The sequence below is a fragment of the Patiria miniata genome, unplaced genomic scaffold, assembly GCF_015706575.1.
Source record: "Patiria miniata isolate m_02_andy unplaced genomic scaffold, ASM1570657v1 HiC_scaffold_23, whole genome shotgun sequence".
NCBI classification, from domain to species: Eukaryota; Metazoa; Echinodermata; class Asteroidea; order Valvatida; family Asterinidae; genus Patiria; species Patiria miniata.
In genome coordinates this window covers 3033838-3058777 of record NW_024037062.1, presented here as the reverse complement: position 1 = coordinate 3058777, position 24940 = coordinate 3033838, and the positions used below count along the sequence as shown (strand labels likewise).

General features: G+C 41.8%; 1 protein-coding gene across 6 annotated transcripts; it reads left to right on the top strand.

Moving 5' to 3' along the window:
* Positions 1-22: 22 nt before the first annotated feature.
* Positions 23-23520, top strand: LOC119731149 (H/ACA ribonucleoprotein complex subunit 1-like). Of its 6 annotated transcripts, none has more exons than XM_038204188.1 (7): positions 23-103; positions 15319-15510; positions 16790-16938; positions 18364-18423; positions 20552-20681; positions 21995-22087; positions 22821-23520. In XM_038204188.1, exons 1-7 carry the CDS (start codon positions 46-48, stop codon positions 22841-22843), a joined length of 705 nt encoding a protein of 234 aa, XP_038060116.1. In that variant the 5' UTR covers positions 23-45; the 3' UTR covers positions 22844-23520. The 6 variants fall into 6 exon arrangements, with proteins under 6 accessions (XP_038060116.1, XP_038060121.1, XP_038060120.1 ...); XM_038204190.1 differs by lacking the exon at positions 23-103 and adding an exon at positions 8776-8910; XM_038204189.1 differs by lacking the exon at positions 23-103 and adding an exon at positions 8804-8927.
* Positions 23521-24940: the final 1420 nt, after the last annotated feature.

The following is a 24940-nucleotide window of genomic DNA, read 5'->3' as shown; positions in this document are numbered from 1 at the left end:
TGGTGGCAGTACGTCACGCATGTGTTCATTCCCTAGAAACGGACAATGGCGGCCGGACAGCAGAAATCTCAAGTGGACTTAAAAGTTGACTTCAAGTCTAAAGGTATTCTGGACGATCCTCCTATTTCTGCGCACTAGGCTTTGCAACCAGGTATAAAGGTAGCAAAGCAACCACTCTTTTCCGCCTCAACGAAACTTACATTGTTGGCTTACAATCATCCACCATACCGATTAACAAAGCGAAATCTCATTTGTGGCGACAACCAGGGAATTCCAAAGCATGCAGTTTTGGATGCTTCATCCAAAATCTGTGCTGTCTGGACCATGTAACTCGATATAAACATTTTTTTAAACAACTTAGAGCTTTTCAAACATATTTTCTTTCTTTTTCCTTTCTTTTTTTCCAATGCCAATACACGTTCATAATTTCAAGATTAAATGTCAATATCCTAATGGTTGAATAATTACAAAGGTCTTTATTTACATATTTACATAAATAATTTTTTAAATTAATATTCATCTATTAAAATAATGTAGATCCCAATAATATTGTTATTCTGATCATCCCAATCAACAGAGACAATTTTCAAGATGTCAGATTTTAAAAGTTTTGACCAAAAAATCCAAAATAATATAAGAAGTGTCTTTTTGGTTGCACTGTAAGTTTTATACACCCCTGTAAAACCTGTGCAAAGTCTTATCTATGACATCTTAACTATAATACTGACGACAGTGGTAGACCAATAAAAGTCACCGTACGGTCATATTTTCGACTTCAAGTTCTGCAGGCCCGGAAGCATCTGCATGCCTGCATTTGTAGTTAGCTGTCAAAAGCAGATTGTTTTCATATTTTGCCTGAATTCCAGAGAAAGCCATCAATTTCCACATTTTTTCGGCTGCTGGTTAAAGTTCGTGCATCAACGATACCAGTGAAAAGTATATATATATTTTGTTAGGATGCATACCTTGCAAAATATAACTTAAAGGCGAGTGCGCAGAAATAGGAGCGCGCAGCTTTTAGGGGTCTGACGATAATCATTTTGACTTTTGAGGCTATAATTTCAGCCCAACGTTTTTGAGTTTTGCAAAAGCAGTAAATCTCAAAATAAGACCCAATCCGAAACGGGCGCTTTCTCAGTGGCTACGGCCACGGCTAAGGACGTCACGTGAGGATCGTAATGACCAGCGGTTGTTCGATTAGCGATAGCCAGCCCGGCTGTCGTGGCTGACCCGTCTGCCTTTACCCGTGTCGACCCGGGTGAGCTAAACGAACGCACCCAGAGCAGAGGGCGAGTGCGCGGCAAGCACAGCGAGCGACTACGGACGGACAGGTAGCCAGTCTAATCAGGACAATACTCGTTCTAAACTGAGAACCAAGAAATACTGAAATGTTCCATTATTTTAAAATTCAATCCATTTTTTTGTGTCAAATGTGTAAATATTTTGGAGTTACGTATTTTAATGTAACTATTTGACGTTGTTTTAGGTAATAATACACTCCATTTGATTTGTTTCTTTTAAATTTGTCATACCGAAGTTGTAAACACATGCTTGGCAACGACCTTTGTGCACACGTGCACTCAAGCAGCTGTGTGGCCGGCCGTGGACGTACGTCCAATGCATAGTTCATTGTGTACGGTACCAGTTTTGTATACAATTTATACAGGAAGCTAGCGAGTTGGTCGTTCACTTCATTCAAGTATAATCTAGTGACACTGCCAGTTGTTGTTCACCCCATAGTTCTATCGAGGTAACCCAATTTGTAAATTGTAGGGATGGCTACAGTAGTCCTGACACTGACAGTAGCCTGGTAGTGGTAGCTGTTTGTCATTTTGAGAATAATTATTAATTAGGCCTATTTGGAAACATATGATTATTGAATGAGTGCTGATTCATTGCAATGGCTGAGTGCTGAAAACATGCAAAACGAAATCAGGCCAACTTTACCCACTCTCTTTGGCTGACGATATTCTCTAAAATTTCCAAGAGGCAAAGACAACGTCCTCAATATTTCACCAACCAAGCTTGAAGTCTAAATTCAATTATTTAAGGAGACTTTTGTTGAATATTTTGCAACTGAGAGTGAGAGTGAAGCCAAGTGTTAGGAAATACTTAGGCCTAAATATTCTTTTCCTTAATAGGCCTACTACTATAATTGTATTTCCCACTATCCAATTTAAATATTATTTATTTGTATTTTATTACGAACTTGTATTTAGGCCTTATACAAATTGACAACATGGAAATAAATATCTATCTATCTATCTATCTTAGTATCTATAAATATGCCTATCTAGTTTGTATTGCATGTTTTCAATATCTTAAGTTTTGGGATTCTCATAGTATAAAGTATTGAGCCTCATAAGTCCGATGCCTCATAGGTCCGACGCCTCATAAGTCCGAAATTTTGGACTTAAGAGGCGTCGGACTTATGAGGCATAACATTTATTTATTCTGCCTCATAGGTCCGACGCCTCATAAGTCCGATGCCTCATATGTCCGACGTCGGAAAAATGCAGAGTACGAGGCGTTGAATCTATGAGGCGATGGAGCTATGAGGTGTCGGAGCTATGAGGCGTCGGACTTATGAGGCGTCGGACCTATGAGGCGTCAGACTTATGGGCCTTTATTTGGTTGGGGGATGTGATTTTGTCGGACTTATAAGGCGTCGGACCTATGAGGCGTCGGACTTATGAGCCAACCCTTACCTGACTACCTAGCTCCACTAGTGTGGCTCAGGTATTGTTAGTGTTAGGTACAGCGCATCAAAAAGAAAAAAAAATTTATTACTTTTTTTTAGGCCTAAACAGTTCTCCACACGCGTGCAAATCATAGCAGCTACATGTAAAAATAAAATAAAAGTTCTTGTTTTTTGAATTCTTTTACGGCACCTTGGTTTTAAATGTTTTGTTTATTTCAACGTTTGTGCGAACAAAACTTTCCATCTTCTTTTTGATTAGATGAAAAATTGCAGAATGCAGATTCGGTTACCATGTCCCACACATACTTGTGTGCACATTCATCTGCTGTTTTTATCTTGCAGAAAAAAACCCTAAACTCTTGTTGTGTGCACATGTAGTTGAAATAGCAAAAAGGCTTATTAGAAGAAAATAAACCTTTATATAAATACCTTTCACTCAGTTTTTTTCTGTGACAAATCCTTCTCATGCAGATAAAAAAAAAGTTGGAAACCTAAAGCCCATCTCTGAAGTACATCATGGACACAGAATATCTGAAGCGGAACTTGGGCATTTGCTTGACCAGCGCCTTGGCTGAAGTTGCTGAGAAACGGCCCATGGACCCAATTGAGTACATCGCACAGTGGCTCTACAAGTTCAAAGACAATGAACGCTATGCAGTTGAGGTACTTAAAACAGCTCAATTATTCAATGTTCATTGTGTAACAGGCCATTGAAGATGAACATGAAAATTCATAAAATCTTCAACCAATACATTTTTTAGACAGTAAGCAACAAGATCTTATGTGCCACTTTGATTCTCCATAATTTTTGGCTGTGTAACTCACTGATGTAGCAAACAACGCAATGGGTGTACCCATAATCCACAGTTTGAAAATAAGATACATCACCAAGGTTGTGTTTGAAATTGGGATCCAGTGAGCTCTACAGCTATGTCTATTGTCCCAAAAAGTCGTAATGGACGAGGACCTAGACAATAGATTTGGATGCGACCTGTAGTAAGATCTCTAGCATTGATTTTGCCACCCCCCCAACAGGAAGAAGCTCGAAGTAAACAACTAATCATTGAGAGGGAGGAAGCTGAGAAAGAGAAAGTTCAACAAGAAATCATGAGAAGAGAAGCAGAGAAACTAGCTCAAGAGGAAGCTGAAGCCAAGAAGGTAACATTTAGCCCTCAGCAGACTCGGGCCGGATGCAGCCTGTTCAAAACAATTTGAGTAGAGTTGGTGATCATAGCAGTAGATGTGGGCCAGTCAAAGTATAGTGCCAAAGTCAAACCTGTGGTTATAAATTTGAGATCAAATTTTATCCTGCTGTGTAAACTAATGATAAAAAGAGTGGCTGTTTTCCCTCTGCAATTGTACATCTTAATTTCACTACTCGGTGTCAAGGTTGTTTTTTGTTAAATAAGGGTTTATTATATGAAATTGCGGTTTACAGACACTCTTCTAGAACAGCCCTCCTCTGAAACTCAAAATGTTCCTGTTCTTTAGGCTGAGGAACCACCACCAGAAGCACCTGTGGAAGAAGACAAGACAACACTAGCTAAAGAACGGAGCAATCTCCCAGGTGCCCCAAACCTTGAGACTGTTCCAGAGGGGGAAGAACAACAAGAGGAAGAGCCAGTGGGTCAAGAAGGCAATGGACAAGTAGAAACCAAAGTAGGGTGACAATTAAGAAACTTGCAAGGGTTTAAAAGTGCATACTTCTGCTGACACCTTTGGTGAAATATTGCAGTGAAGTAGGCGAATATGGTAATCATTGAATTAAGCAGTCTGATTATGGCATTTAATGAAACATCATTCAGATTTGCAGGAAGGTACATTTCGACAGCAGACACAAAGAAAGGGTCATATGTGATGCGATCAAGCTAAATTAGTCGTTTGTCAGAAATTTTCATTTGGAGATTCTGGCCAAAATAGGGCGACTTCATCACATCACTTCATCGCATCTCTTGGTGTTCCAACTTCCATAATTTTTAAACTAAAGATGGTATCAGCATGGGGTTTTCACAGCGGTATTTATAACTTGCTGAGATTGTGCTCTTTTCAAATCTGTAATAAAAATGTTTTTTTTTTTTACCAGGGTCGACAAACGACTCATTTAGCTTGACCGCAGCACATATGTGATGCGACCAGCTACATGAGTCGTTTGTCGGGAATTTTCATTTGGAGATACAGGCCAAAATAGGACCACTTCGTCACATCACTTCATCACATTTCTTGGGGTTCCGACTTCCATAATTTTTAAACTAACGATGGTATCAGCATGCGGTTTTCACAGCAGTAATGCTGAGATTGTGCTCTTTTCAAATCTGTAATAAACCAAATTTGGACAGGGGTCGACAAATGACTCATTTAGCTTGAACGCAGCACATATGTTATTAGTTTTCCCACGAGCCCAGTGGGATAATCAATTTATCAAGCAAAATTGACACATGACAAATAAGGTTCTTGCATGGTGATGCTGTACACAAACAGTTGTGTACAACAGGACCAGCAGGCACATTTAAGAATAGCGTTATACCTGTGGTTGTATAAGAGTGATACGTGTTGTTGCCATGGATCGACCAATCAGGATCGAGGATTCAAAATAGTTTGAAGATAATGTATTTCTTCCACCCTTGTAAAGATGCACAATGGAGAACTGATGCCATCTGTCTTTGTTCTGGTTCACACACTGATTCGCATGCTGATGTCTTCATACAAGCTGAACCAGAATACGTGGCTCACTTTGGTACTCTATGGCAAGAGGCAATGAATACCTGTAGTTTAGCAATTGTGCCACCAAAGTGTGTAGTTCTCATGTTAAAGTGGTGTATACATATTGTTCATGTAGGAGGAAGGAGATAAAGAAGAAGAGAAAGATGCGGAGGGTGATGAGGAAGGAGCAACTGATGAACCTGAGGCAGAGGCTGTAGATGAGAGGGAAGAAGGTGATGGAGAGCAGCAAACTGCCGAAGTAGAACAAGAAGCAGATGAAACTGGCTAGTCCCTCCCTGTGTTAATCTGTTGGCCACTTTATGTAAATACATGTATGTAAACAAGTCTTCTGTGGTAATATAAGTGTTAGATCGAAGTTTTCCCAAACATGCAGATAAAATCTACATTTAAACTGCTGGGTTTTATGTCAAACGGAGACTCACTTTTGTAAAAGGAATTAACCATTGAATTTCACAGTGTTTTTGAGTATGTATTGGGCGGTTGGATTTGTATGTACTGAATTCATCACACACGTCAGAATCACCAAGTCCGTGTGCAGTGAGGTTCTTTACATGCATGGCTGGCATGGGTGGCTAGTGCGTAAAGTGCTAGTCTCTCACCAGTGTGCCCCAGGTTCGATTCCTGGCTTTGACCATATGGGAGTAGAGTTGTGCATTGATTCTCTCCTGCCACAAGGAGTTTTGTGTGGGTCCTCTGGTTTTCCTCCCTCTTTCGTGAAAATCAAACACTTTGGATCTCAGCTTAGCTCCCTGGTCATAAATGGGTAGTATGGCAGTAGCAGTAGGTGCCTTCACATGCCTTCGGCTCGACCAAGATGTAACCACGTCTTTCGCAATTCAGCTTCACAGCTGCGAGTAAGGGTAATTAGCCCCCCTCCCAAATTATTAAGTTATTACAATTATTATGTTCTTGGGTCTTACATTTTTTTTTTAAACTCCAGTTAAAACATTTCTTTATCTTGTTTATCAACATTTGTATTAAAGACGGAAGGAATCCGAGGTTGGGCTTTATAGTCATTCCCCTCAAATAGAACTTGTGTGTTGCAGGTGTCTAATAGGGTGTTGTTATTAATGTTTTAATTTAGTAACAATGAATAGTCATGCCTGTCCATGCAATACAGAAGAATTCAATTGCCCTCTAACTTTACCTTAATGCACAAGGTATATTAACCTGTTGAAACCACAGCCTCTACAAAGTTTGCCCTCTTTTCTTCAGTAACAATAAGCCATTTGCAAGTTACATTTGGATACAATTTTTAACGCTGACTAAATCCAGTGCTTTGCACGTTTTAACTCTGCATTCTCCCTACCAAAGAGACTGTTACTATATCATGTATTCGGGGCAAGCCTTATGCTAGCAACCCCCAGCTCCGGCATGGTCTGGTGTCTTTGTGCCATTCTCACCCATTGTGAACAATGTATTGGTGCAGAGCATCTCTTACATAACTATGCAAGAGCTTGCCCCGAATCATGTGATTAGTAACAGTGTCTTTGGTCTGGTGAATTCAGTTCAAATGTGCCAAGCATTCTGAGCAAGTCAGTGTACCAGATGTTTTTCAAATTTATACCCAAAGGGTATAGGTCACTCGCAAATGGCTTATTGGGTACAATGTATTTTGTTTCGGAGATGTAAGCCTGATACTAGCTTGGAATGCATACCCTTGAAGAAAGACTAACAAATCCCATCTCGTTAAAAAAAAAGGTTGGGCTGGATATCAGTGGCTATTTCAAAGGAGTAAGCCTAAACACGTACATGCACATTTTCACTTTCGATGATTTTATTTATACTTTAAAAATTCGAAAATTATTGTCAGGCCATTTAATTTTGTCAAGGTTTCATTTCAAAAGTGAAATTCCACCGTTTGTGTTCAGTGACTGAATTGTCATTAGCAGATTACAAACATTGTCTACTGATTATCATTTTCTATTGTATTGTGATTGATTCACTTGAGTGAGGGAGAAACATATGCTCTACTTAATGCAAGGTTCATGGTTTATTTTAATGGTTATGAAAAAGTGTTGTATAACTTTTCTATATATTAGTCTAATACCGAAGTTTGTTTTTCTTTGTTACAACAGACACATGTAAATAATGTCTTATGTATAAGTTGGATTTCCTGTGAGGAATAAAGATTTTAAAGCAAAATAAACACTACAGTTGGTCTGTATGTAATTGAAAGTTTACCTGCCAAATTATAAAGCTTAAATCCCTCCTAGACTAACTTGTGATTAGATTTAAATATAAAACAACCATGTAGCTTTAGTTTCGGCTTGTGTCCGGGTGTAACGACATTTGCCCTAGTTTTATTGAAAAACAAAAAAATTGAAACCGTCAGCAATTAAGTTGCAAACCCCATATCCCCGCTCCCCCCCCCCCCAAAAAAAATCATGAGAGTTTGTTGTACCATTTATTGCTCTATTTATTGCTCTTTATTGCAGTATGTAGGTGAGACTAAGAATACGCTCAAGAAGCGTTTCTATGCCCACCGGTCAACGGTTAACACCAAGAAACTAGACACCCCTGTTGGTCATCACTTCAACCTGCCTAACCACTCCATTTCTGATATGATTTTGCAGGGCATTGAATTTCTTGGCCATCGCAAGGACTCAGTTCGCCTCAGCAGAGAGAAAGTGTGGATGAATCGTCTTCGAACTATTCAACCACATGGTCTCAACATCCAACTTGGAAATGATTAATCTTTTTCTTCCTCCATTGTCTTCTGTTACAGATAATCCACCTGGTCTTCATTGTTTGTGTTTACCCATCTTCCACCATCTTTCATCCCTTTCCACCTCCATACTGTTCCCCCCCCCCCCCCCCGGCATAATCCCCCTTCACTCCCACACTCTTTTGTCCGTTCCCACTCCCTGTGACCTTTGATCCTTCCCCTTTCTGGTCCCTCCCCTGTTCATACCAGACCCCTTGTGGTTTGCCATCTCCCTTTGTTTCTTTGTTCTCTCATCCACCCTCCCCTGCATCTTTCCACACCTTTCCCACCTAATCCTCCTTTTGTGTTTCTTCTTTCATCCCTGCATGTTTGTGTGCACCCCCTTGTTAATGTTTGTACCTCTGTCATTTCTGTTTTAGCCTCTGAAGAAGAACTTGCTAAGTTCGCAACGTCAGGCCACATTAATTTTTAGATTCATTTATTGCTCTAGTTATTAAATAAAATAGGCAACAGTTCAGAACGACTTAGTTTGCCCGTTCTTCACAAAACGGACCCTAAACCTCGATACTCTAACACTAACAGGCATTTCGTGTTACGCGCGCACACTTCAACTACAGCCAACAACTTTAAAGTCCGACCGGAGCTAGCTAGCTCGTGTCTATTAATCTACAGGGCGCCACCACTCGTCAGTACCTGAAATAACTACGAAACTAGTCTGGTGACCATTCTGATTATTCCCTGGAATACTGTGTTAAGAACACGAGCTCAAGACCCTTGCCGTGTTGCTGAATACATTGGCGTCTTGCACGTGGAGAAGACGGTACGATTTACGCCCTGGCAAGTCCCTTTCATCTATTAATTTAAAAAAAAAAATACCAAGGCCTTGATTGAAGTATAAATAGAAGAAGACATTTTGACTTTTGCCTTTTCCATGATAGTGGGCCTATGTAACAAAATCCAGGGAGTGTATTTTGGACATGTTTAAGTTCCATATCGCAACCGGTCAACTTAAAAAAACCGACATGACCGAACAGCGTATCGGCATGATCGGGTTTGTGTAGTTGAGGACACTTCCTTTTTATCATGTTATTCTTTAAAAAAATTTGTCGCTTCCCTAGCCATGCTAGCCCTATAAATGTGGCCTATTTACTGGACTACCTACTCCTAGAAGTATGAGCAGATGAGGCTCCACGTGGTAATCCTTACTTTTAGGACACCTCTATTTTGTACGAGTTCTGTTCAAAACTGACTTTTGCAGATGACTGTCCAGTACCAAAGTGACTTTTGCAAAGAAGTCTTTTTTCTTCAGACAAACTCATGTTAGTTATAATTTTGAAAGCACTTTCAAAGAAAATGTGACTTTCCTACCTTTTTTTGCAGTTCGCCATCTTGCTTTTTAAATTTATTTTCTGTTTGTCATCGTCGTCTTTAACCCCTCATAAATCAAAACCCTGCCCTCTTTCTACAAAATCAAACTTGCTGATATTCAAGAGGTGTCATTGCCAAATGTTCAAATGTGTCAATAAATATCAGAATGTCACTTTTGAGTGTCATAGTCAGCTGTTTTGGTGAGTCTTTTAACCTTATATAGGAAAGGGGTCCTAAAAGTAAGGATTACCCTCCACGTAGCCTCATACATTAGCTTAGACCCGTGAACGTGGCGTTGTATACAACGCCACGTTCTTGTTTCATTTCGAACCTGGCGAAATCGATCCGACATACATAATTCCGTATGGGTGTTGAGTACTCACCTAGAAATCTAAATTTGCCCGTCCGATTGTTTCGGCTGTGTAATTTCGACGAAATTTGCCCATCAGTAAAGACCCATAGCCATACAAACGTGTAGAAATGAGATTTTAACCTGACCCTGACAAATAACCCCGGACGCGTCTGAGTCGCTTGGACAGATTGACGGCTGTTTCATGTCGCAACCCCGAAAAAAAAACCCCGCAGACGATTGGCTGCTCGGCTCATCTCGTGTACAGTACGTGTGTGCACACACACGTGGGCGCACGTGCGACCGCGTGCGGTGCGGTGAGAGAGGAAAGGACTTGAAACTTGTCTAAAACGATGTCTGTTTTAGCTGCGACAGTAAACAGCCGTCGAATCATACGAAAATAAAACGCAATGCGCATGTGTCAGTTGGGAGAAAATGGCAGCTAGCAGTAGCGGACTCGGTAGTAGCGGACGGACTTCATGAACCGGGGCCAGAATTTTCCTCAATTTTCGTCAAATGCAAGTTTTGATGTACAAATAGAATTCAAGACAGCTTCATATGTGAGTACTTATTACATGGGCAAAATAACGTCCAGTGTGTGTAACGGAGGGACACGTGTCAGAGGGACACGTTCGCCAGGTTCGAAATGAAACAAGAACGTGGCGTAGTTTACAAGCCACGTTCACGGGTCTAACATTAGCTTAGCCCCACTAGTGTGGCCGTCGGTATGCTGCGCTGAACCTCTGGCCACACACCGTGGTACCGCGCGCTACTGAGGACGAAGTTTCCATAAAATCTGCGGTCCGTTTCTTACTTTCTCAGTTTCTTCCTTTCGGAAAAAATACCGTACTCGGACGTCACTTTTTTCAATTAATTTTCTAGCGCCAAAAGTTACATCTTTTATACCTCCACTTTCACCCTCTCCTTTCCTTAATTTCTATTTATTAATCAGTCAGTTACTTCATCGGGATTCGAACCTCTGACGCTTGCTTGATACACGAGACTCTTAACCGCTAGGCCGCGCACGATCGCTGTTGCAATAATCAATCTTTGGACGTATTTGAAGTATCCATTGAAATAAACTAAATATTCATGAGAAAATAAATATTCATAATGACGTATTGCACTATCATTGGCAGGCTCATGCGACGTCATGGTTGTTGATGTCACGTGTATAACGTACCGCTGTCTTTCAGCCACTACAATCAGTTTTGACCGGCTGCTTCAAGTTAGTTCTGCACGACGTATGCATCCAAAATGTGCTCTAAAAACACATTTTGAGTAAATTTTTTTCACCTTAACACAGCTTCCTGGATTTCTCTTGGTTCAAATGACAAGGTGAGGTGACAATTAATATGTTTGGCAGCAGATAAATTGACGTCCGAGTATGGAACTTTTCCCTTACTTTCTTATGGTTGTATTCTATGATGTCTCACCTATCACTTCTGGTATGCTTAGGTCTAATGATGTTCCATTTTCCGAGATATTCTTCAATCTTTCTGGAGCCCATATGCACTCGTGAAACGTCTGGTGATGGCAGCCATTTTGAATGTGACAAGAGATGACCTCAAGCTGTGGCGTCGCGTTTATGCAAATTGCTTGTCGAGGGCGCGAGTTGCAAATGCGACGGCTGTTTCCTGTGCCGTAGATCCTGAATAGAGATCGGTGCACGTGGCCCCCTGACGATAAATGCATGGTACAGGAAACAGCCGTCGCATTTGCAACTCGCGCCCTCGCGCGCTCGACAAGCAATTTGCATAAACGCGACGTCACAGCTTGAGGTCATCTCTTGTCACATTCAAAATGGCTGCCATCACCAGACGTTTCACGAGTGCATATGGGCTCCAGAAAGATTGAAGAATATCTCGGAAAATGGAACATCATTAGACCTAAGCATCCCAGAAGTGATAGGTGAGACATCATAGAATACAACCATAAGAAAGTAAGAAACTGAGAATGTAAGAAACGGACCGCAGATTTTATGGAAACTTCGTCCTCAGTAGCGCGCGGTACCACGGTGTGTGGCCAGAGGTTCAGCGCAGCATACCGACGGCCACACTAGTGGGGCTAACATTAGCTCTACTAAGTGGAGCGTTGAATTACGGGTACCCCTCCATACAAACGCTCCACCGATTTGGCATACTTTGGTGACAGGTACACGGTCGACATGACGGTATGCATTTTGTGCATGCCCTCGCGTGGACAAAACGGAAAAATTCCATACTCGATCGTCAATTTATCTGCTGCCAAACATTTTAATTGTCACCTCACCTTGTGATTTCAACCAAGAGGAATCCAGGAAGCTGTGTTAAGGTGAAAAAAAATTAGGAAAAATGTGTTTTTAGAGCACATTTTTGGATGCACACGTCGTGCAGAACCAAGTTGAAGCAGCCGGTCAAAACTGATTGAAGTGTCTGGAACAGCGGTACGTTGTCTGGAACAGCGGTACGTTATGCGCATGACATCTATAACCATGACGTCGCATGAGCCGGCCAATGATAGTGCAATACGTCATTATGAATATTTATTTTCTCATGAATATTTAGTTTATTTCAATGGATACTTCAAATACGTCCAAAGATTGATTATTGCAACAGCGATCGTGCGCGGCCTAGCGGTTAAGAGTCTCGTGTATCAAGCAAGCGTCCGAGGTTCGAATCTCGATGAAGTAAGTGACTGATTGATAAATAGAAATTAAGGAAAGGAGAGGGTGAGAGTAGAGGGAATAACCATAAAAGATGTAACTTTTGGCGCTAGAAAATAATTGAAAAAAGTGGCGATCGAGTATGAATTTTTTTCCGGACAAAAGGCCCCCAAAAAATTGATAAAGAGAATACAAATGAGAAAGACAGTAACCGATCCACACATTCATGACATTCCATAAGACCCCTTAAATTGTTCCAAACAACCGGTAATTTTCAAAAAAAGAACAAAATAGTCTGAACTTACCGCTCACAATTAAATGTGTCTGCCGAGTTGTACAGTGCATCACTGACATGACTGATGCATAATTCATCGCGCGCGTGTGTGACGTCACCATTGAAGAAAAACAAGTTGCGCTTACTCAACGACTATTTCATCTAGTCATATGTGGCCTCGCGCCTTCTGACAATGTGGGCTTTTGGCGCGGGACACATATGACTACATGAAACAGTCGTTGATTAAGCGTAACTTGTTTTTCTTCGATCGAGCAACGACGGTGACGTCACGTCAGACACCCTCATTCGGCAAGTCGGAGCAAGGTCTGAGCTTCACGGCAAACACATTGAGCTGTAAGTTTTCTGACTATTTTGCTGTTTTTTTTTTCGAAATGTCCGCTGTTTGGGAACAATATAAGGGGTCTTATGGAATGTCATGAATGTGTGGATCTATCGGGGGTTACTGTCTTTCTCATTTGTATTCTCTTTACCGGTTTTTTGGGGTCTTTTTGACCTCGCGTGGGTATGTACACTATCATGCTACTGGGAAGCCGTCACCAAAGTATGGCAAATCGGTGGAGCGTTTGCATGGAGGGTTACCCGTAATTCAACGCTCCACTCAGTAGAGCTAGAGCCTCATAGATGAAGAACCCCGCAAAATTTTTTTTTTTTTTTTTTCAGCACAAAACACTAATTAAAATAATTAGGCCTAAGTTAGTAAGTACAAAAACGTCCATCAAAATGCAGACATTTCCCACAGAACCGCTGCACAGTTTGCCCCCAAACTCCGTACTACACCTCATGATATACATGATATACTTGCGTAATGTGCGCAGAACAAACATAGCTGGATTTTGTCGGCTTTTTGGCCAAAATGATGAAAAATATGGCCTTTCCGCACTGAGCCAACCTGACACTTGAAACGTGCATGCATATGATCCAGCGATGATTTTTTGGTTCGCTCGGAGCGCGCCGCGGGGGGTACGGTACAAGCTAAATGATAGTATGAAAGAATGTTGCAACCTGACGCTGCTTTTTTCTTCATAAATAATCTCAATGGAGGTCAGTCACTGTAGAAATGTTGATTAGACAAGAATCTGGGACTGAGAAACATTTCCAATTTGTTAGGAAATACTTAGAAACTTTTCTTGACTCTCCATCGTGTCCATAGACTTTGTACACAACTGCCGAATTAGCATCAGGTTGCAACATTCTTTCCGGCCCCTGTTTCGTTTCGATCAAATTAGAATCAAGAATTGTTTTTATTTCTAAAAAATGACATTTTGAACCGGCTTAAGCAGACTTCTCTCAATGTTTTGACACCTTTTTGGTAATTTTTGAACAGTTTCTAGGGGTAGAAATTATGATTTTCCTACGCGGTTTACGGGCCCGTTGGTGCCGTGCAGCGCGACTTGCGTGCTCGCAGTACACATGGTACATTGCGTGGTGATTGTCATCTTTATTTTCGTGTTGCGTCTGTTGTCGTCATCGTCATTTTACCCCCAAATTTCCCTCGAAAATGAAAAACCCTGCCCTTTATCTACGACATACTTATTTTTATATGTTCTTTATGTCGCCAACTAGTTTGGTTGGTCAAATAATTTAAAAGTGGATTTTGTTCCCTTATAGGACCAGGCCTGTAGATACACAATCGTATAATAACCCCTAGGACTATGGCTTCTTCGCGTAGGGGAGCCCCAAAGACAGTAGCCCCATAAATGATAAGTGATAAATAATTTCAGATGCCTATTTTTCGTGAAATTTCATGGTGCAATTTTGATACGCAAACGTGTGCAAACGAATCTGGAAATTTCACGAAAAATAGATATCTGAAAAAGGCAGCACTTTCTGATTAGCGTATAAAGAGAATGAGTATATAAAGCCAAAACACACGCGAATTTCCAAATTCCTTGTGTATAACTGAAATCACCTGAGCAATGTCGTTTCAAACTGTCTTTGTAATGTTGTATAATATTTATAATAGTTGCTCTACGATCATGCAGTAATCTTGTAGGCTTTTATTTTATTTCATTATGGTGTATTGTATTTGTAATGTATTGTATTTGTACATGTGCGTATAAACATTAGTAGTGTATGCACTTTGCAGGGCCCCAATGGAAACCAGTTTTAAACTGTTAATAAATAAATAAATAATTCTGGGGCAATAGGGGTGAAGTGGCAGTGGGGCAAAGTGGTGATGGGACGAAGCGAGGATAGTGTGCACTGGAGTCAGGGCAAAGTGACCAACACCCCTACGGACCATGGTCATTCATGAAACATAGGAAAAGAGAAGTAGCGAGCAATCTTCAATCATTGATGATTTAATTATCATGTCAATCATGCTTGTCTGCAGACGCGATGGACAGGCATAAGCCTTTGTGAATGGCTAAACGTTTAAACGGTTCTTAAAAGGTTTGCTTAACATTTACAAAATTAAATGCAAATTCACATCCTTAGTGCTGGCACATGAGCCAAAAAAATGAGGAACCGGTTCATGGTACTACATGTAGGAACATTTTCATTTGAATAAATAATTTTAGGCCTGCACAAAAATTGAAAAATAACATCTCACTATGTTTGCATTATTTTACAGAGCAATTAGCCACAGCAGTGATGAGCTATCGAGGGGGTGGAGGAAACTGGAGGGGTGGAGGAAGAGGAGGTGGGAACCGTGGGGGAGGAGGTGGTGGAAGAGGGAGAGGGGGTTTCAGAGGAGGGCGTGGTGGCAGAGGAGGGGGGCGAGGAGGGTTTGGACAGAGCTATGGACCACCGGATGAAGTAGTAGGTGAGTTATTATGGGGGCAGTCGGGTTGGTGGGGGGGGGGGGGTTTCAGAGGATGGCGTGGTGGCAGTGGAGGGGGGGGGGGGCGAGGAAGGTTTGGACAGAGCTATGGACCACCGGATGAAGTAGTAGGTGAGTTATTATGGGGGCAGTCGGGTTGGTAGGGGGGGGGATTTCAAGGAGGGCGTGGTGGCAGTGGAGGGGGGGGGAGCGAGGAAGGTTTGGACAGAGCTATGGACCACCGGATGAAGTAGTAGGTGAGTTATTATGGGGGCAGTCGGGTAGGTGGGGGGGGGGGGGGGGTTTCAGAGGAGGGCATGGTGGCAGTGGAGGGGGGGGGGCGAGGAAGGTTTGGACAGAGCTATGGACCACCGGATGAAGTAGTAGGTGAGTTATTATGGGGGCAGTCGGGTTGGTAGGGGGGGGGGATTTCAAGGAGGGCGTGGTGGCAGTGGAGGGGGGGGGCGAGGAAGGTTTGGACAGAGCTATGGACCACCGGATGAAGTAGTAGGTGAGTTATTATGGGGGCAGTCGGGTAGGTAGGGGGGGGGGGGTTTCAGAGGAGGGCGTGGTGGCAGTGGAGGGGGGGGGGGGGCGAGGAAGGTTTGGACAGAGCTATGGACCACCGGATGAAGTAGTAGGTGAGTTATTATGGGGGCAGTCGGGTTGGTAGGGGGGGGGGATTTCAAGGAGGGCGTGGTGGCAGTGGAGGGGGGGGGGGAGCGAGGAAGGTTTGGACAGAGCTATGGACCACCGGATGAAGTAGTAGGTGAGTTATTATGGGGGCAGTCGGGTAGGTAGGGGGGGGGGGGGATTTCAAGGAGGGCGTGGTGGCAGTGGAGGGGGGGGGGAGCGAGGAAGGTTTGGACAGAGCTATGGACCACCGGATGAAGTAGTAGGTGAGTTATTATGGGGGCATGCAGTCATGAAGGTGGGGGGGGGGGGGTTTCAAGGAGGGCGTGGTGGCAGAGGAGGGGGGCGAGGAGGGTATGGACAGAGCTATGGACCACCGGATGAAGTAGTAGGTGAGTTATTATGGGGGCAGTCATGTAGGTGGGGGGGGGGGTGTTTCAAGGAGGGCGTGGTGGCAGAGGAGGGGGGCGAGGAGGGTTTTTTTCAAGCAGACCCAGTTCTGTTTTTTTCAAGCAGACCCTGTGGCATCTCTGGTTATTATGAAGTCAGGTTGTGGTGGTGGTGGCAAAGGGACATTCTTATTGAAATCACGTAGGAGATCATATAATTCTCTGTATTTGCCAACCTTTCCCCTCTCCAACCAATCCAGAGATCGGCGCATACTTGCATCCTTGTCAGGATGACATGGTTGTCAAGGGAACTCATGAGAAGATCCCATACTTCAATGCACCCATCTACCTCAACAACAAGGAGCAGATTGGCAAGGTGGATGAGATCTTTGGCCATCTCACAGAATATGTATCCTTTACTGTACCATCGCATCACTCCCAATTACATGTAATTCAGAAATTCCCCAAACAAATAAAGAAACCTATAGGTGAAGACGTGATTCGTACAAAACACCCTGTGTTCCTTATGAAATATGACAATCTTACTTAAAAATGCCTTTTTTTGACTTGAACATTCATTTCCCTGTTCAAATTGTAATTGATTTGTGGAATAGTACATTGAAGAAATCATCCTAATATTGTTCAGCATACAAATATGACATGGTTTGAGGGTGGACAGTCGATATTAGCTCCCGAGGTATTGGAAGTTGACAAACTGGTTCCCGGGGCGAATACAAGTTTGTCAACTTCCAATACCGAGTGGAGCTAATATCAACTGTCCACCCCAAATAAGCCATGTTATATTTGTTTTACTATACCTCATACATATTCAGGTGCCAAATGCACCTCGCGGGAATAAAATCTTTGGATAAACTTGTCCAGCTCACCAGAAGAATATTATTGTTCAATCTCAGAAAAGTTCAGTTAGTTCGCAATACAGTACCTTACTCCTTAAAGTTTATACCGAATGGTGGACAACTTTTTTGTTAGTAGGGGAGGCATCTTTATTGTTCACAATATTCTCCAGTTAACTTCGGCATCGTTGAACTCGGGAAACGCTAATTAACATTTACGTGTTCAACCATCTTTTCATGTGTAGCTAGCTAGAGCGATGTTCGCGTGTGCGTACTTCACCCGTGCGACAGTTCCACGATTGCTTCGTAAAGTTCATGCGTAGTAGACTGTCGCACGGGTAACCCTTGCGACAGTCTACTACGCATGGATATTTACCCTGTGCATGAATACTCACGCGCGTGCTTGGTACACAGCAATATTGGCATCTGGCACATGATGGTGAATGGACCAGTAAGAATGCGGCTCTTGATCGTGAATAGTAAGTCATGGTACATGTACATGTACTTTAACTAAACTGCAAAGCAGCAGTTCCCTTGGATCTCCAATCCTACGCCCAGCTTTGAGTTTTAATTCTCCTACGTTTTGTTCCGACACCAGTAGTCAGAATGTTATTCCACTTCCCCTTTCATAATTTATACAACTTATACAAAGGCTAGTCTCCAACTGTCCGATCGTATCTCTTGTATAAGCACTGTGCACTGTGACTAGTCAAATTCCATCAACGGACAAAAGCAGGTAACTGGTAGGTACAGCTGGCTTATCAATCACCTGCAGCCAAGGCAAAGCTGTGTCATGTTGCATAAACATTCACAGCCAGTCAATCCTGCATTATGTAGGCAGGGAGCTCATACATGTAACTGCTAAAAACCAGTCACATGATTGATTTTGACTGCTAGGATGGCTTTGTTGAATTTGCCAGCCAGACGGGGAGGTTTTAAAGAGCACCATGCATTATGTTGCCTTGACTTTTTAACGACAGTATTTTTCAGTCAAGATGTCAGACAACATGAAGGTGTCATCATTCAGCAAGGATCAGAAGGTGAGCTTTCAGCATTGATGTAGTCAAGTGCACTTTGAGTTATAAATTCAAACTACAAAGAACAGCAACGCTTAATTGCTATGAAATTTTTCCAGGGATATGAGTTTAAGGCTTAGGCCAAAAAAAAAAAAAGTTCTGCTTCCGATTACATGCCTTTCAAAAATAGGGTTGGTCGGTCGGAAATTTTTTTTTTTGGCCAATTTTTTTTTTTTTTTTGCAGATTGAATGGAGTATTCAATTATATGCTAAGTTTAAGCCTGAACTATTTCTATTGCACTACGAAAGCTATACACAAAATGGCAACAAAAAGTGAGTAAAACCTACCTTTAATTATTGTCAATATATTTACGTTCGATAATTTCAAAAAATAATGGAAAATTCAGGCCGTTCGCACCATATGCACAACGCTAGTCAAGACGCGGGGAGCTGGCCAAAACTCCGAGGTGTGTAATGCGTGCGTGTGTGGCGAGCGGCCCACCATGGGCCGTCAGAGCTGTTTTTACCGTCAACAATTTCGGGAAACACGCGGCATGTATCACTCCAAATACGAGTAGTGCGATCTCAAAATGAACTCCTGAACACAGAAAATACATACACAGACAAGCTAGATCAATTCTGTAAATCAACTTGCAAAAACGTTCTTTCTCCATCGGTGTTTTCTTGGCATTTTTACGATGTCGAGTCCGACCAGTTGACACTGACGGTGGCCTGCACTGTACTGATAGCGCGCTATCATATATCGGTCACATAGCTAGCTATGGACTGGTTACCGCATTTTCATTATGTCTTCTAAATTGGCCCCTGCGCGGCGCGGCGGGAACCAGTCGTCGCCACGTGATTATAGTCACCGTGCGTGACATCGAATTGCGAAGTAGTTATATCGCGAAGCGAATTTGTAATAACGGAGGTTTCTTTGAAAAAAAAGCGAATGTAAGTAAGAAAACAAATAAATACAAGCATTTTTGGATGCAAAAGGGTTGTTGAGAGGTATTTTGTGAAGACAGAAAAGACAGATTTTATTTGTATTTATTCAATTTTTTTAATTTTTTTTTGGGAATTGCCGATAAAATTTTTAGGGTCGCAGCCTAAAAATAGGGTCGGTCGGGTAACCGGAAGCAGAACTATTCTTTTTTTGGCCTTAACAAGTAAGTATAGCAGAGAAAGTGTACTTGTTCTCTAATGGCAAGTTTGCTTGCGTGATAACTTTGAACAAAATTACCACAGCAAAATCGTGCATATTGGGAATGAATATCCTTCATGGTTCATGGAATTGGGCTGTTAAAATATACTTCTATAATTCCAGAAATCTCTGTCTGTCTGTCTATCTGTATTTCGATTATCTCCAGAACTGGGCGCCGTATGAAGTTGAAAAACGGCGGGTGTATTGCTCGGGACAACAGAATGTGCAGTGCCAAGTTTGAAGTGGTTTGGATGAGCGTTTTTTTCAGCTTTTTTTGAGGCAAACGTGGCAGTATATAGCTTAGAACATAACACCATGCACTGCCGTTCTTTTCAATTGTTTACGTCATGTAAAGCTAAAGCGTGTGTGCTCAATATGATGCAAACAATGCAAAAAGGACGGGCACGCGCACGTGCATTGTAGGGCAATACCATTGTCCAGTATGGGTGAATAGCACTGCATACCATGTTTTCATATGTACACACGTACGTGGTGGCTGCAAGGGCACATTATTTTTGCAGTCGACTGAGCAACCACTGTAGGTGGTCGAACTTCAAACTTGGTACAAACTTTGACGTGAGTGTACGTTCAATCTGTGAAAACAACACTATTGAATCGCTTGCGTTGTTTGCACGAGCAGTTCTCAAAAACTCTGCAAGTATGCAACCTATACCAGCGGCAAAGCAATTTGCGTTTCTTGAACATGCACATTTTAGACGGGCACTGCACTAGTTCTATCAAATTTCGCATTTGGTTTTTGGCCTTGACCAATGTAAGTTTTTCGAGCACATGTTTCACAAGTGAACTTGAAGCTGCAAGTATGTGATCCTTTTGATTCATAGCATTTGGAATGCTCTGAACATGCATTTCAGTAAATCACGAAAGGGCGTCATCCAGTAGTAAAACTGATCTATCCTCATTCCTTCATTTCTTGTTATGTTCCCCCAGCTGTTCATTGATCCTATGAAGCTGTTACCATTGCAACGTTTCCTCCCCAAGCCCCCTGGCTCTGTCCAGAAAAGGGGCGGTCCACGAGGCCGGGGGCGGGGTGGAGGGGCAGGATTCAGAGGGGGCAGAGGTATGTATTCATCACTTACAATGCGAATAACAAAAAGATAAAAACATGAAAGGGAATTTACAACATTTGCAAACATCCAAAAACAAAAGTATCAAAATTATTATGAAATACCTTACTGGACTGTTGGTTTAAAATTTGATGGCTTCATTCACTGCAGGAATTCACTGATTTCACCAAACTTTCAACACGTCCTAACCCAACACACATCCAAACCTCCTAACCTCCTTAGCAAAGCGGCTGAACTTGCTTAACTTAAGATCTGTCTGAGGGTCCTCTTTTCTCATTAATGTGTGCATTCATTTGTATATCGACTGGAAATCATTGTCGCGCAAGACAAGTGTCGGCTTAGAGTTATAGTTTTGAGAAAGAAACTCGCTGCAGAAACAGATTTGAAAAGAATTCTGATATGTGGGTAGTTTGAGGAAAAATAGCTTATTTACAAAGTTTAATTATACGCCAACAAAAATAGAGTATGAAGCGTGGAGTAAGAATGACTCTATTGTATCTTGTGTAGAACTGCCTTGCGTGTGAAATTTATTGTTGAAAAGAGTATGTTCTATGCATGTCTCACTGCTGTTGCAGAGGCTCACAGTGCGACATTAGGTTTATGCGCATGCGCCAGTTTTTCCGAGCCGTGCCGTAAAATGAATATTCATGAGCCCGTTCATTAAAACAAATCACTGAGAACTGCCAGGGACGAGGATATACGCGTAGTAATTTTTTGGAGGTGTTTTCTCATCAAGAGACTTGCCGAAAAGTTCATAGTCCTATCTGATAAAAAAAAATTATAGTCCTTTTTCTGTAGATTTATTGTTATATCTTAAATATCAAAAACTTATTTTTAATTTCAAGAAGTGATTAAAAAGACATCCTCTGGTGAGCTGTTTTAACGCAAAACAAGACCGGATACAATTTTGCCACAAGAGCTAAACCTGTACGAGCTAAAGCATGGACATTTGCACAAACCTAATGTCGACCTGAAAACAGCGGTGGCAAGCGGGAAGTTGTTTTTGCACGTTTCTTTTCAACGACTGTTTTGTCAAGCGGTAACAACAAACATGAAACAGCCATATGGGTAGTTTTGATGTGTCTTGCTTAAGAGGGGTTTAGTGAAATCAGTCTTTGGACGCGTCTTAGAGTGGGGAGTGGACTTCTCTTAAGTCCTAAGATGAGTTGCAAGATAAGATGAGTTTCGTGAAATCGGTTCCAGCTGTTTGAAATCTAAAAGAAGCCGAGAAATAATTTTTCGACAGTGTCTTTGAGTTCCAGCACATAGATAAGGCATTTGTATTCATTTTGGTTGGTCATGTCAGGAGGACGCGGTGGGAGTGGTGGTTTCCGTGGGAGGGGCGGAGGTGGTGATAGAGGCTTTCGAGGAGGGCGCGGCAGGGGTGGTTTCTCAAGGGGTAAGTGTTGATCACATAATTTGTGTTGAAACTTGTTTTGAAATATACTGTATTTGTAAATTGTTTTCAGATTTCTTCCTTGAATGTAGTGTTTTGTTTGTCCTCTGTTAAACAGGAAACAAAGTGTAATAGTTGCAGAACATTGTACCTGTCAAATATTTGCCACCTTCAGTACTCCTTGGCATGCATTGCCGTATTTTAAGCTAACAACTCTCTAGGTTCATATGATTCCTTTTTCTTATTTTCATATTTGTAAATCCAATATGAGATGCTTGATTAAGCCTTTGTTTCCGGTAACCTGGCCGGGTGTAAAACGATTTGTACATTGGGATAGCACTTGAAAATGTATTTTTTTAGAAATATAAAAATATCCCAAATGCAAGTCAAGAATACTTCTAAGTGTGTAATAAACTACCCTTTTTTTTACAAATGTGTATGTCTGTTTGTCCAGTTGTCTTCCAGTATGTAAATGTACATGTTTGATGTATACATATATAGTGTGTACATAAGTATCCATGGACATGTATAACTATTATAAACACCCAAAACTATTGACCCTTCCATTTGTTTTGGAGGTATTACCGGAAACACAACATATCCTGTTTTGTGGCCTTACCCTAGACCTGGTAGACCATAATGGTATGCATTTCCTATGCTAGCAAGTGCAGGGTTTTGTGATGGTGATAATATTTGGATAATATTGACTCTTTTCTTGATTCGTGTTTAACCATAGGATTCAACCGTGGTGGTAGATGACCATCGTCAATTGATGGAGACTGGCTGTTGTCAAGTGAAGATTCACTCAGCACAGACAGGAGGAACTCAATTATTTTGTGCCCATTGTAAATACAGTAGTTTACATTTAAATACATATTTTAGGTCCACATTCCATTCTCTGTCCCAACCCCTGAAGGGCCCCTTGGCACCAGCAACCCCCCCCCCAAAAAAAACCCAGCAGAACTCTATCAGCGAACATGACATTTCTCCTCCCAGGAGGGGGGGGGGGGATGTTCTGGAGTTCAAACACTCCCCCCCCCTGCTCTGCAAACCCTAAAAAATAAATATAACAATAAGTGCATCAGTAACAATGAGCTGCATTACCTATATGTCCGCCCGTGTGCAACAATCCGATATAAACAAATCTGACTGGCCTGACCCCACCGCAATAATTCCTGGATCCGCCCCTGCCATCACCCCTCCCCCTGTCAGTTGATGATTGAAACTTGTCCTTATTACAATGATGCAAACTTCTTGTTTCTTTTCTTATCCATTGAGTGATATTGTACTTGTATTTTAGTGTTTCCTTTGTTTATTTTAATCATTGTAATTTTTTAACAACATTCTTGCATCTTTCCCCCATTATCCAGTTTCAATACTGTAACAGATGTCTCGACTCAGAAAAACAAACTAAAGTCAACTCCCCTTAGTCCATACAAAAATAAAAACTTTTCTTGGGGAACAGAGAAGCTTTGAAAAAGGGAAATGTGGAAAGATTTCCATATCTGGCCATCACTAATTTTTCCCTTCAGTGACCTATCAGCCACCAGAAAGTGATATGTCCTAAAATGTCAATTTTAACAGGGAAAATATTGAAGTATTTACTGAGAAAACACACATTTTCAGACGTCTCATACGGTTTGTGCACAGGGTGAAAAGTGATGGCCAGATATGGGAATCTTTCCGGAAATGCCTCGTCTAATACATGTATGTATGTCCTCCCCCCCCCCCCAAAGATGTAATGCTGCACATGTACATTTTTATGAACATGTAACAACACTTTATAACACTTTTGGTAAAGGACACGGCAATGTACTGTACACAATTTTATTTGTGGCAAATAAATATGAAAAATATTTCTTATCCAATTCTAGTTTTGGACTTTCAAATTTCAGTGATTTGTGCATGGCCGTTATCAGCTGCAATGTTTGGACCTTTTGTTTGTTTTGTGTTTATTATTATCATCATTATTTTATTTATTTATTTTTTTGGGGGGTGCGGGCAGTGGCGTCACCAGACTTTTCAGTCTGGGGGGGCACCCGGGGGGCACCAGCATTTGATGGGGGGCACTTAGGTGGATACGGATCGCCGTCCTGGGGGAGGGGTCTAAGGGGAGGGGACGGAGGATGGGCTAGATGCAAAATGGTGCCACATTTGATGCTAAATTTGATCTGAAGATATCTCCAGAAATTGCTATTTAACCAACTCAGATGATGGGAGTTGAATATAACAAAATATATATATATTTTTTTACCAACCCAAATCTCAGATGGGGGGGCACTCGGGGGGGCACTAGGTTTTCCAGGGGGGGGCACGTGCCCCCCTTGGCGACGCCACTGGGTGCGGGGGGGGGGGGGGGGGGGGGGGGGGTAGAGGGGTGGTTGGGGGAGCAGCCTACATGTATAATGATTTAAAACAAGTGGACTCCCTTTATGACACTGACTTTTCTCACCAGCTTCCCTCGTACGTTTTTTGACAAAAAAAAAGTTTAGTCTGAAAGCGGAACGATAAGATGGTGTATCCAGAAATTCAACATAAAATTGGGAGGAAAGTTGACATGGCGAACTTGACAGATTCTATTAACTTCCAATTTATAAACCATAAAATCTAATGATAATATCCAGCATCTTGTTTGTGAATTTGACACTTTTAGTCGTTCGCATTTGGGGCGACGATGAGAGAGTAGAATCAAGGTAAATCCAACTTTTAAAATTTACATTTTCAAAAAATATATTGAGTGGTTTAAAAACAAAACGTGAACTTGAATTTGCTAGCAGCAAATAGTTATCCACTTTTTAGACTAAGAAGAAAAAGTTGTCCACTTTTGTTTTGGGGCTTCATTATAGTTCATACATC